We start from the raw sequence: 11,030 nt of genomic DNA, 5'->3' as shown, positions 1-11,030 counted from the left end.
TAGTCTCATTGTCCTCACAAGATTGAAATCCGAATTGATTGTTTTTAAGAGTAAGACCGCATGAAAATTATACCTAAATATTGAGTGATATATGATTTGAGATGTCGAAAATCAACCTGGATTTTGCTGCCCTAAATCTCTCTGGAGATAAATTATTTACGGTGGGCATTGGATACAAAGATTATCCTAAAGTAAAAAAAAAAAGACTTGGTGAATGTATCATAGAAGGCGATAATGCCAATGAGAAAGATTGATACAGGACAATATTAATTATTAGCCATCATCTTATTAGGAGTCTCAAAGATCAGTATCTGACTATAGAGAATCATCTAGACCTTTGGACAGAGTTAAAAATCGAGATATGATCACCTAAGAACGGTGTTATTACCAAAGGCCCTATTTGATTGGAAGAATCCCAGAATTCAGGACTATAAGTCCGTGGAGGAATCTATTCCTAGCTGGGCAAAATAATGGATTACTGATGAGAAACAGTGAATTGAGACCTCCTGGATTAACCCCATTACATGATACCAATAAGGCAGCATAAGAAAAAAAAAGTAACCACGTCCAGAATGATAGACCACACGGTCATGGACGTGGAGGGTGGAAAGGACGTGGCCATGGCCACTATAACACATTTGGCCGTGGGAATCACTATGGCACATGCCGTGGGTATCAACCCAATTTGAGCCATGGTCAAGGCAGTGGCCGTTGTATATCATTTAAACCACAAAGCTTGCCCAAATCAGTGTGCCATAGATGTGGAATGGGGAACCATTGGGCTAAGATATGAAGGACTCCCAAACATTTTTGTGACCTCTATCAAAGAGAGTCTGAAAGGGAAGAATCCTGAAATCCACTTGGTCTATAAAGATGGTGAAAATAATTTCGAACATGATCAAGATGATCTTATGGAATATGAGACTTATGATTGCCTAAAAGAATCAAGTTGATAATCTGATTTCGACATCAAACTTGTGTGATTGCTTTGCTTGTATGCTTTCTCTGATTTTTATCTCCTTGAATTTATTTCTATTACATTGTCTGCTTAGATTAAATGAATGAATGATTTTTCTATATGAGTACACTGAAAAACGCCAATATAAGTACTAAAGCAGGTATCGCCAGTCTGAAAGAAGACTATGGCTAGGCTAATATATTATTGCCTAAGGGTATGCATCTAGAAATCAGTGATGCCTTATATTCACCCAGCTCTAAGAGCAAGAGCAGCCTATTGAGTTTTAAAGATATAAGAATGAATGGTTTCCATATTGAAACAATGGGCGAAGGAAACAAAGAGTTCCTTCAGATATATGTATAAAATCGCCCAAGGCCATAATAAGTCCTAAAGACTATACCTGCATTCTCTACTGACCTAGACTATGCATAGATCAGTATGATAGAGGCTAAAAGCCTGCAAAATATACACTTTATGGCACGACCGGATTGGCCATCCTGGTCCAAACATGATGCGAAAATTGATATTCAAAAGGCACACATTAAAAGATAAGAAGAGTTATCCCAAAGAATGTCACGTGTGTAGCATGTACACAAGGGAAACTCATTAGGCCATCACCAGTAAAACGGCTACGAGCCCCTTTTACATAATAAAGACTATATGTCTAGATAATACTGGTGAATATATGTCCCAAGCGTTTAAATGATTATGGTATGTCCATGGGGGTAAGTGTGGACAATTCTATGATACATGTCCATACCAAGAACGGCTTGGCCGAAATCTTTTTAAACGAAAATAGCTGATTGATAGACCATAACTTATGATGTCAAAACTCTCATTCACAGCTTGGGCCACACGAAATTTACATGCACCTAAGTTAATACGCATCAAGCCATTTAGTGAGCATAGATATCCCCTATCACAATTATTGACGGGTCAAGAGCCAGACATACCCCATCATAAGACATTTGGATGTTCTGTCTATGTACTAATTGTTCCACCACAGAGAACTAATATGAGACCTCAAAAGGAGGATGGGGATATATGTTGGATATGATTCTCCTACAATAATAAAGTACTTTGAGCCAACTATGGGTGATTATATTTGAGGCCAGGTACACGGATTATTTTAAGACCAGGAGGAGAAAAAAAATAAAGCTGGTAAAAGAATGGTAAAAGAAATAGAATGAAATCAACCATCAATGTCTTGAGAAGATCCTCGGACTAAAGAATGTGAAATAGATGTCCAAAGATTATACATTTACAAAGCTAGCTAATCAAATGCCAGACACATTTGCTGACCCGAAAAAGAATGACTAAGTCATATATAAACCAGCTTGTAAAGCACCAACGAATTTGATGTCCAAGAAGAGACACAGTCAAGTTGCTACAGAGTCTATACAACGTATGAAACGTGGTAGACCAAATAGGTTCCAAAAGATAAGAATCCTTGGAAACAAAAGAAAGGTGCAGAGAATGATAATCAAAATCCAAATCCGAGGTTACTAAGGAAACCATCCCAGACATGGAGAAAAGGTCGGCCGGCTCTAAGGTACAGGTACCAAACAATGTAGCTTGGGACGCCAAGCTGCAAAGTATTAAAGGTCCTGATAATAATGAATCTCAATCGATTATATCATGTCTGGAACATAATGGAACCAATAAGGAATGTCGACATAAGATGATTTATTTGCATACAAGGTAGCACTTGAATTTATGAATATAAGCGAGGATCATGAATCACGTCAATATAAGAGTGCGTACTCGTAGAACATATTGGATTGAATGGAAACGTGGGGTTGAATAGTTTAAGTAAAAAGACGTATTTGGCCATATGATTAAGACGCCATATGATGTTAAAACCAGTGGATATAAATGGGTCTTGTGAGGAATAGAAATCGTGAGATATAAAGCTGATGTTGCACAAGGATTCTCACAAAGACCAGTAATAGATTATGAGGAGGCATACTCCCATGTGGTGGATGCAACTACTTTTAGATTTCTAATAAGTCTGGCTATATAAGAGAGAAAATTAGATTTATAGCAAGTTGATGTAGTGACTGCATATTTATATGGTCCACTAGATAATGAAAGTACTAGAGGGTATTGAGCTGAAAGTACAGCAAGTTCTCGAGAACAATATTGATAATCATCAAAGTATATGATCTGAATATCCTAGGAACCTCTAGATACAATTTCCCAAACAGTTGAGATAAAGAGTTTGAGATGAAAGATCTTGGAAAACAAAGTTTTGTTTGGGATTACAGCTTGAGTACATTAACAATGAAATCCTTGTGCATCAAATAGTATATACAGAAAAGGGTACTCAAGAGATTTAATATGGACCAGTCTCACCCATTATCTAGTACATGGGCGTGAGATCACTTGTTTTGGACACTGATCCATTCAGTCCAAAGGTGGACGATAAAGAAGTCCATTTAGTCCTGAGATGGACGATGCAGAAGTCTTGTTTTAGACACTGATCTGATTGGTCCATAAGAAGGACGATGAAGAAACCTTTGATTTTGGTTTATTTTATACTAACCAGCCCAAAGAGAGGTTATTTGGTTTTGTTGATTTGTTTTCAGACAGGTTATGTTTTACACATGGTGGTACACGCATATCACAGCAACATCATCCAAGATTTCGTGTATGTGTATTTGAGGTCGATGACTCAATATGTTCGATCAGATTGTGGCATAACCGATGGTAAAGAAGAACCAACTATCATGTTCGAGGACGAAGCATATTCTGCCCAAGATCTTCATCACCCACGGATTGCAGAAAATTGGAGAGGTCCAAGGGACCTTCAGTAATGTCCAAATCAGAGGGAGTAATGTGTGTTGTACTCTTTTTCCTTCACCATGGTTTTTTCCCATTTGGGTTTTTCTGGTAAGGTTTTAATGAGGCAACATTAAAGCACATTACAAGCTCTAAATGGTTATGGCATCCAAGGGGGAGTGTTATGAACCAGATTGTGGATGGCTCATAACCAAGAGATTATGATTTGTAATCTTTCCATTTATCTATGACGGTGTAATCTCCTATATAAGGAACCTCTATGTTATGAATAAAGATAGACTTTTCCATTACTTTTATAACAACATATAATTAGTTATAAAGTTATATTTTCATTAATTTGTTAAAAAGAGATTAAACAACGTATAAACTAAAGCGGTAAGTAAATTTGAAAGAAAAATAACATTTGCTTGTTATGCGGGGAAGGTGATGAATCTCGCAATCACCTCTTCTTCGAATGCTCTTTCTCTTCAAGGGTGTGGAATGCTACGGAAGTTTCACTCATCTTCAGTGCCGTTGATGTGGTCTGATATTTTACAGTGGCTGCCTAATGCCCACTCGGACTCTATGGTTAAACCGACAATTCTTCAAGTATGGCAAGCAGCTATATATGAACTCTGCAAAGAGAGGAACAGACGGTTGCATGATGGTCTGACTTTACCGCCTGCTCGTATCATGAGATACATATCTGATTATCTGAGGGATAAATGCTCTGCATTATTGTCCCTTAGCCACCCGCTTGGTTCCCGCCTGCTGCAGTTCTGGTTTGATCCCCCATAATCGCCGGTTTTCCTCTGCTCTCCTCATCTTTAAATCTATCAGTCTTGTATTTGATCCATCTATCTTCTTCTTATATTTTGTAAAATGGTGTTTGCTTGCCTTATGTATTAGTTACCTTCTTTATTAATGAAAATCCTTTAACAAAAAAAATAATAATAAAACGATTAATATTTTGAAACAAGGCACGTAATAGTGGTATTATTCGGTATGGACGACCACAAGTTGTTCCGCCGAACTAAGGCCAACTCCAAAGGAACACCAAAATACCAAATTTATTATGTTTCATTTAATGATATAGTTCAATTATTAATTAAATTATTATTATTAATTAGTTCAAATTTGTAACTAAACATAACTATACTATATTATTTGCATTTTTAATTATTTTTACTGAAAATACTAAATACTAAATAATATATTATATTACTGTTCGTGTATTATTTGGTGTTATAGCTGAAGATGACGAAAAAATATGACACCAAAATTTTAAATTTAGTGTAATTTGAACAATAAATTAGGTGTTATAGTTGGAGATGCCTAATAATAGAGAAAAAAATCTTCATCTAGGCTTAGCGCTATAAGAGCATCTTTAATGTAGATGCTTAAAGGAGTGCTTAGTGGTGGGTCCCAACATAAAAGAGGAAGAAGAGGTGCCAAAAATGTCAGATTTAGCATCGATGCTTGTACTGTTTCGCGGATCCCACTGATACGTGACGGCCCGCGATTGGTTCGTTTTTTTTTTTAGTCAGAGAAAAAATCAAAAAAAAAAAAATAAGCATCCCACTAGAGTGCTAGGATTAATGGTGCTCTAATACTAGGAATGGTTTCTTCCATGAATCGATACTATTATTTTAATGTTTTGTTAAATAATTAAATTTTATATTTAAAAAAAAAACACAGTTTATAAACTAACATGATGAATATTGAAGCTGTAAAAGTTGACTTTCCAATAAGAATCCGTATCTGTTTTCTCCATTATTTTAAGATACTCAATAATAGCTCACGTGTTCGAGGTGTTATAAGTTTCCGTGTTGGAGTACCATTTTCACTTTCTCCATACCCAAAGAAAACAAAACAAAAATGGGTATCTCTTTGCTCTGTTTTTGCTTCGTTACTTTCCTTACATTAATCTTTCTCGTTAAAAAGATTAAACAATCCAAATGGAATCTCCCTCCAACCCCCCCTACGTTTCCGGTCATCGGAAACCTACACCAAATCGGAGAACTGCCTCACAGGTCACTTCAAAGTCTAGCCCAAAGATTCGGACCTGTGATGCTTATTCACTTCGGGTTTGTACCCGTGGTTGTAGTCACATCAAAAGAAGCAGCTGAAGAAGTTCTCAGAACTCACGACCTAGACTGTTGCAGCAGGCCTAAGCTCGTGGGGACAAGGCTACTCTCACGGGACTTTAAAGATGTCGGTTTCACGCCATACGGTGAAGAGTGGAAGGAGCGTCGCAAGTTCGCGGTACGTGAGCTTTTCTGTCTGAAAAAAGTTCAGTCGTTTAGGCATATAAGAGAGGAAGAATGTAACTTTCTTGTCAAGAAACTGTCGGAATCTGCGGTGGATCGAACTCCGGTTGATTTAAGCAAAACCCTTTTCTGGCTGACTGCAAGTATCCTCTTTAGAGTTGCCTTGGGACAGGATTTCCACGAGAGCAAGTTCATCGATAAAGAAGAGATCGAAGAGCTTGTGTTTGAAGCCGAGACTGCCCTAGCTAGTTTCACTTGTTCTGATTTTTTCCCTGTTGCTGGACTTGGATGGCTTGTTGACTGGTTCTCTGGACAACACAAGAGGCTCAACGATGTTTTCTTGAAGCTAGATACTCTGTTTCAGCTTGTGATTGATGACCACTTGAATCCTGGAAGAACCAAAGATCATGAAGACATCATCGATGCAATGTTGGATGTGATTCATAAACAAGGCAAAAATGATTCCTTGAAGTTCACGGTAGATCATATTAAGGGCTTTCTCGCGGTAAATCAAGAACTCTCTAGCTTCTTTAAACACATTCACATGGATGTTGGTTAAACTTTAACTTATTTTTATCTTTTTTTAGAATATATTTCTCGCAGGGATAGACACAGGGGCCATCACCATGATATGGGCAATGACTGAGCTCGCTAAAAAACCTACACTTATGAAAAAAGTTCAAGACGAGATCCGAGACTGCCTTGGCAACAATAAGGAGACAATCACCGAAGAAGATGTCGATAAGGTTCCTTACTTGAAGCTGGTAATAAAAGAAACGTTCAGGTTACATCCAGCAGCTCCTCTTATACTCCCAAGGGAAACAATGTCTCACATGAAAGTTCAAGGCTATGATATTCTCCCCAAGACAAGGATCTTGGTCAACACTTGGGCGATAGGAAGAGATCCCAAACTCTGGACGGAACCAGAGGAGTTTAACCCGGAGAGGTTTATTGATAGTCATGTGGATTATAGAGGACAACATTACGAGCTCTTACCATTTGGGTCTGGTCGAAGGATGTGTCCTGGGATGCCTATGGGGATTGCTACTGTTGAGTTGGGACTCTTGAACTTGCTTTACTTCTTTGATTGGAGAGTTCCTGATGGAATGACACATAAGGATATCGACACAGAAGAAGCTGGTACTCTTACTACCGTCAAGAAAGTACCTCTCAAGCTTGTTCCAGTTCGAGTTATGTGATCACTGATCAGAACAAACTTTAGACGTTGGAGATGTTATTATGAATAAAAGCATTTTATATGCAGATGCTATAAGCATATATGTATGATATGAGTATTATTTTTAATGTTTGTATTATACACAAACTAACATTTAGCATATCTTATTACCGAAGACAATTTTACAAATTGCAGTATAGATAGGACTTATTTTCCGAAAGAAAAAATAATCACTCAATCTCGAAATATGTGGTTCCGAGATACGAGAAGGGTTTTGTTCATATGGGGAGTTGATAAAAGGCTGGGCCATAGACATGGTTTTTAGAAGAATTGGCCTTTTCTTAAAACATGTGGCGGGGATATTAAAACATGTGGAGAAAGAACTACCAAAAAGGATGTATCACTATTATACAAATCCCAAATAAGCATAGTAATAAATGCATTTACACTAAGCCGGACACATGTCACGTGTAAAAACATTATAATAAATGCGTTCACACTAAAATGGACACATGTAACATGTATAGAGCTTCTCAGTCAAACTCTACATAAATATGTTCACACTATGTATTTTACGTTTTTTTAATATAAAACTCACATGCTTGGTTCTTCTTTACGTTATTTTTACTAACTGTTTACGAATAGAGCTGGACAAATTATTCATAAATTTTGATTTGATTCGTTATCCGTTTTGATTCGAACCAAAAAATCCAGATATACGTTACTCTACAAAGCAAATGAAATACTAAAATGCAATATCCGTAAAAAAAACAAATCACAAATATCAATATTGATAGGAACGGATATCCAATTTGATTAGTTATATGCATATTATATATATATATATATATATACATATATTTAAAGAATTATATATAAGTTATATATTATAGTTTATATAAATTTTACAATATTTTTGTTTTTAAATAATTTCATTTTAAGAATTTTATTTTTCATGTATTATTTTGAAAAAATGTCATTTAATATTAATTAACAATATCTTTATATATTTATCAACCATGTTTATATACTTTTACATACACATACATGTGCACATTGACGTGAGTACCTTATAACTAAGTATTTACCACAACTGAAATATCTAATTTTTTGGAAGTTAAAATATATTTTTTTCTTAATGCTTCTTTCACTATCGGCCAAATTGTAGTAAAATGATTTGTCTTAATAATTTTTTTTTCTTTTTTTAACTATTATCCATTTAGAAACTGTAATATGAAACCATTGGTTCGACATCACCACTATCTAAGATTCATAACATGAAAACAAACAAATAATAGTAATTTTTGATTATCACAGGAAAAAAGAAAAAACCAAAAACATCAAACATTTTAACCGAACAAAACAAATAAATATTTATTTAAAATGATAGTTATATTTTAGGAGATAAAAAACCAAAAACAACCTAAAACCGAACTGATATCCAGATTAAACATATTAATATTTTTTTTTTTGTCAAACAATATATTAATGTCTCCTTATTAAAAAATAATGAAACTAATAATCATATTCCGCGCAAAGCGCGGATTATTACCTAGTCAGACATTATTTGCAAAGTGAATTTGACGTATTTTTTCTATACAGTCATTTTCACTAAATAAATATGACATGACATAGTAGAAAAGATAACAGGACTTACGGTTAAATATGACATGAAAAATTACATTTAATATGCATTTATATTTTTAGTAAACTTTATAGAATATTGTAATAAATTATAAATTATTATTAAAATAAATCTATTTAAATATGATATTAAATAATATAATAATAAAAATATAATAATAATTTACAAATTTCGAAATATTATTTATTTACTTTTCTACAACTATAAAATTTTACTACTAAAAATTATTTTCAATTTTTTGTAATTTTTTTAAAATTAAAAAAAATCAATTTTTAAAAAAAATTTAAAAAATTAATCTTAATATTATTATTGTCTTTTAAATATCTAAAATTTTTAGAAATACTGTTTACTTTTATTTTTTGATAATTATACAACTTTTATATCAACTTTTTATGAAATTTATACAAGTTGATTTAATACATTTTATCCAAAAGAAAAAGATAAAATATCTATCTAAGATTATAATTTTAAATATATACATATGTATATTCTTAAATATAATTTAAAAAAAACTGTTTATTTTATCTTAATTTTATGTTCAATTAAATCCAAATTTATATTAAATTATTAGTAAGAAAATAATAATAATATTTTATTTTTAAATATAATTTAAATTTAAGAATTTTACTACTGCACATAATACAGGGAAACACCTAGTAACAAGAAAACATATAAATATTTTGTCATGTTTTTCTAATTAGCCAAACTAAATCTTTCATCTCACAACTACAAAAGTTATATCACAGTTTATTTTCTTTACCTAGACAATACACAACAGCTAAAACGTTGAGATGTCCAGATAAGGAGAAACATGGCCTTTTTTCAATCCCTACTATTTGTGTCAAGCATTTTTAGACCCAAACAAAACATAAGTGATAAAACTAATCTAAACTAAAATTAATTTAAATTTCAGTCCCGAACTTATATCCATAGTATCAAAATCTACCTTGACTAACTTATCATTAGTCAAATGTTAAATGAAGCTTAGTAGGATAATATGTGGCATTAGATTTATCAAGCAAAAGGAGAAATGATGTTGTTTTGATTCATTAATCAAAACGACTTTGTTTTAAATTGGGGCAAAAATCATCAAAATTAAAACCCCTAACTCTTTTTTTTTCTTTGACGACACTCGATTATCTCAAGCCAAACTCGGAAAACACAGACACTCGAAGAAACTGTGAGCTTTCGCACGCGAATGTCAGGGCGTTGAAGGAGAGTTTCAAAAGTTAATGTATATTTTAAAATTAAAGTTCATATATATCAAAACTTTCGAAACTCTCTTTTTCAACGTCCGAACACTCGCGTTAATGTATATTTGATTAAACACGAATTTATTATTGCATTTAAAATAAAGTTTTATTTACTTTTGGAAATTCTCTTTAAGAAATATTTATTATGATTTTTTGGAAAAACTAAAATTGCATTAAACTTAAAAGAGTTCAAAATCCGTTAAAAGAGGATACAACAAGCTGCAAAGAACCAAACCAACCAAAGTCCTGAAAAATAAATTAGACAAGCAAAAAGTAAATCTTAAACAACAAACAGACTTAACGTTGATAAAGGTGAACTCACAGGTTCAACCAAAAAAGTATTATGACATCAACATTGTGTTTTTAACGTTGAGATATGAAAAAACAAATTGAGAGATAATGTCTACATTTTTTTGTAATTTTGTAAATAATTCTAGTAACCATCATTGTAGTTTCTTTTATAACCACCATTGTATGTAGTTTATGTTTTCTTCTTATAAACAAACTTATTTTATTTTTCTATTCTATTTTTTCTATTCTTATTTTGTAAATAACATATGAACTAAATGTCAGTTTTATATAATTATGAAAATATTTTGATAAAATAGATATTAATGAAATGGTCTAACTATAACAATATTGTAGTGTAAATGTTATAGAATCATGTTTTAATTGAATAGATTCAAATTATTTTGGATTTTTTTCCTAACAAGTAAAATTTATTGTCATAACACTACAAGAAAACAGCGGCATACTGAGGAAAAAAATCGTCAGTATGTCGTCGGAATAACGCTATTCCGACGACATACCGACGAATAAAGTCCTCGGAAATAACTCCTCGGAAATTCATCTTTCCTCGGAAATCCCTCGGAAATTTCCAACGGAATTCCGAGGAAACCCTATTTCCTCGGAATTTCCGAGGACCTTAAGTTCGTCGGAAATTCCT

The 11,030-nt window shown here is 33.3% G+C and overlaps 1 protein-coding gene across 1 annotated transcript; it reads left to right on the top strand.

Moving 5' to 3' along the window:
- Positions 1 to 5,538: 5,538 nt before the first annotated feature.
- Positions 5,539 to 7,375, top strand: LOC125581459 (cytochrome P450 71B19). The gene is made up of 2 exons (XM_048746922.1): positions 5,539 to 6,514; positions 6,597 to 7,375. Exons 1-2 carry the CDS (start codon positions 5,618 to 5,620, stop codon positions 7,206 to 7,208), a joined length of 1,509 nt encoding a protein of 502 aa, XP_048602879.1. The 5' UTR covers positions 5,539 to 5,617; the 3' UTR covers positions 7,209 to 7,375.
- Positions 7,376 to 11,030: the final 3,655 nt, after the last annotated feature.

This window comes from Brassica napus, chromosome C2, assembly GCF_020379485.1.
Source record: "Brassica napus cultivar Da-Ae chromosome C2, Da-Ae, whole genome shotgun sequence".
Taxonomy (NCBI): Eukaryota; Viridiplantae; Streptophyta; class Magnoliopsida; order Brassicales; family Brassicaceae; genus Brassica; species Brassica napus.
This window is presented reverse-complemented; position numbering and strand designations above follow the sequence as displayed.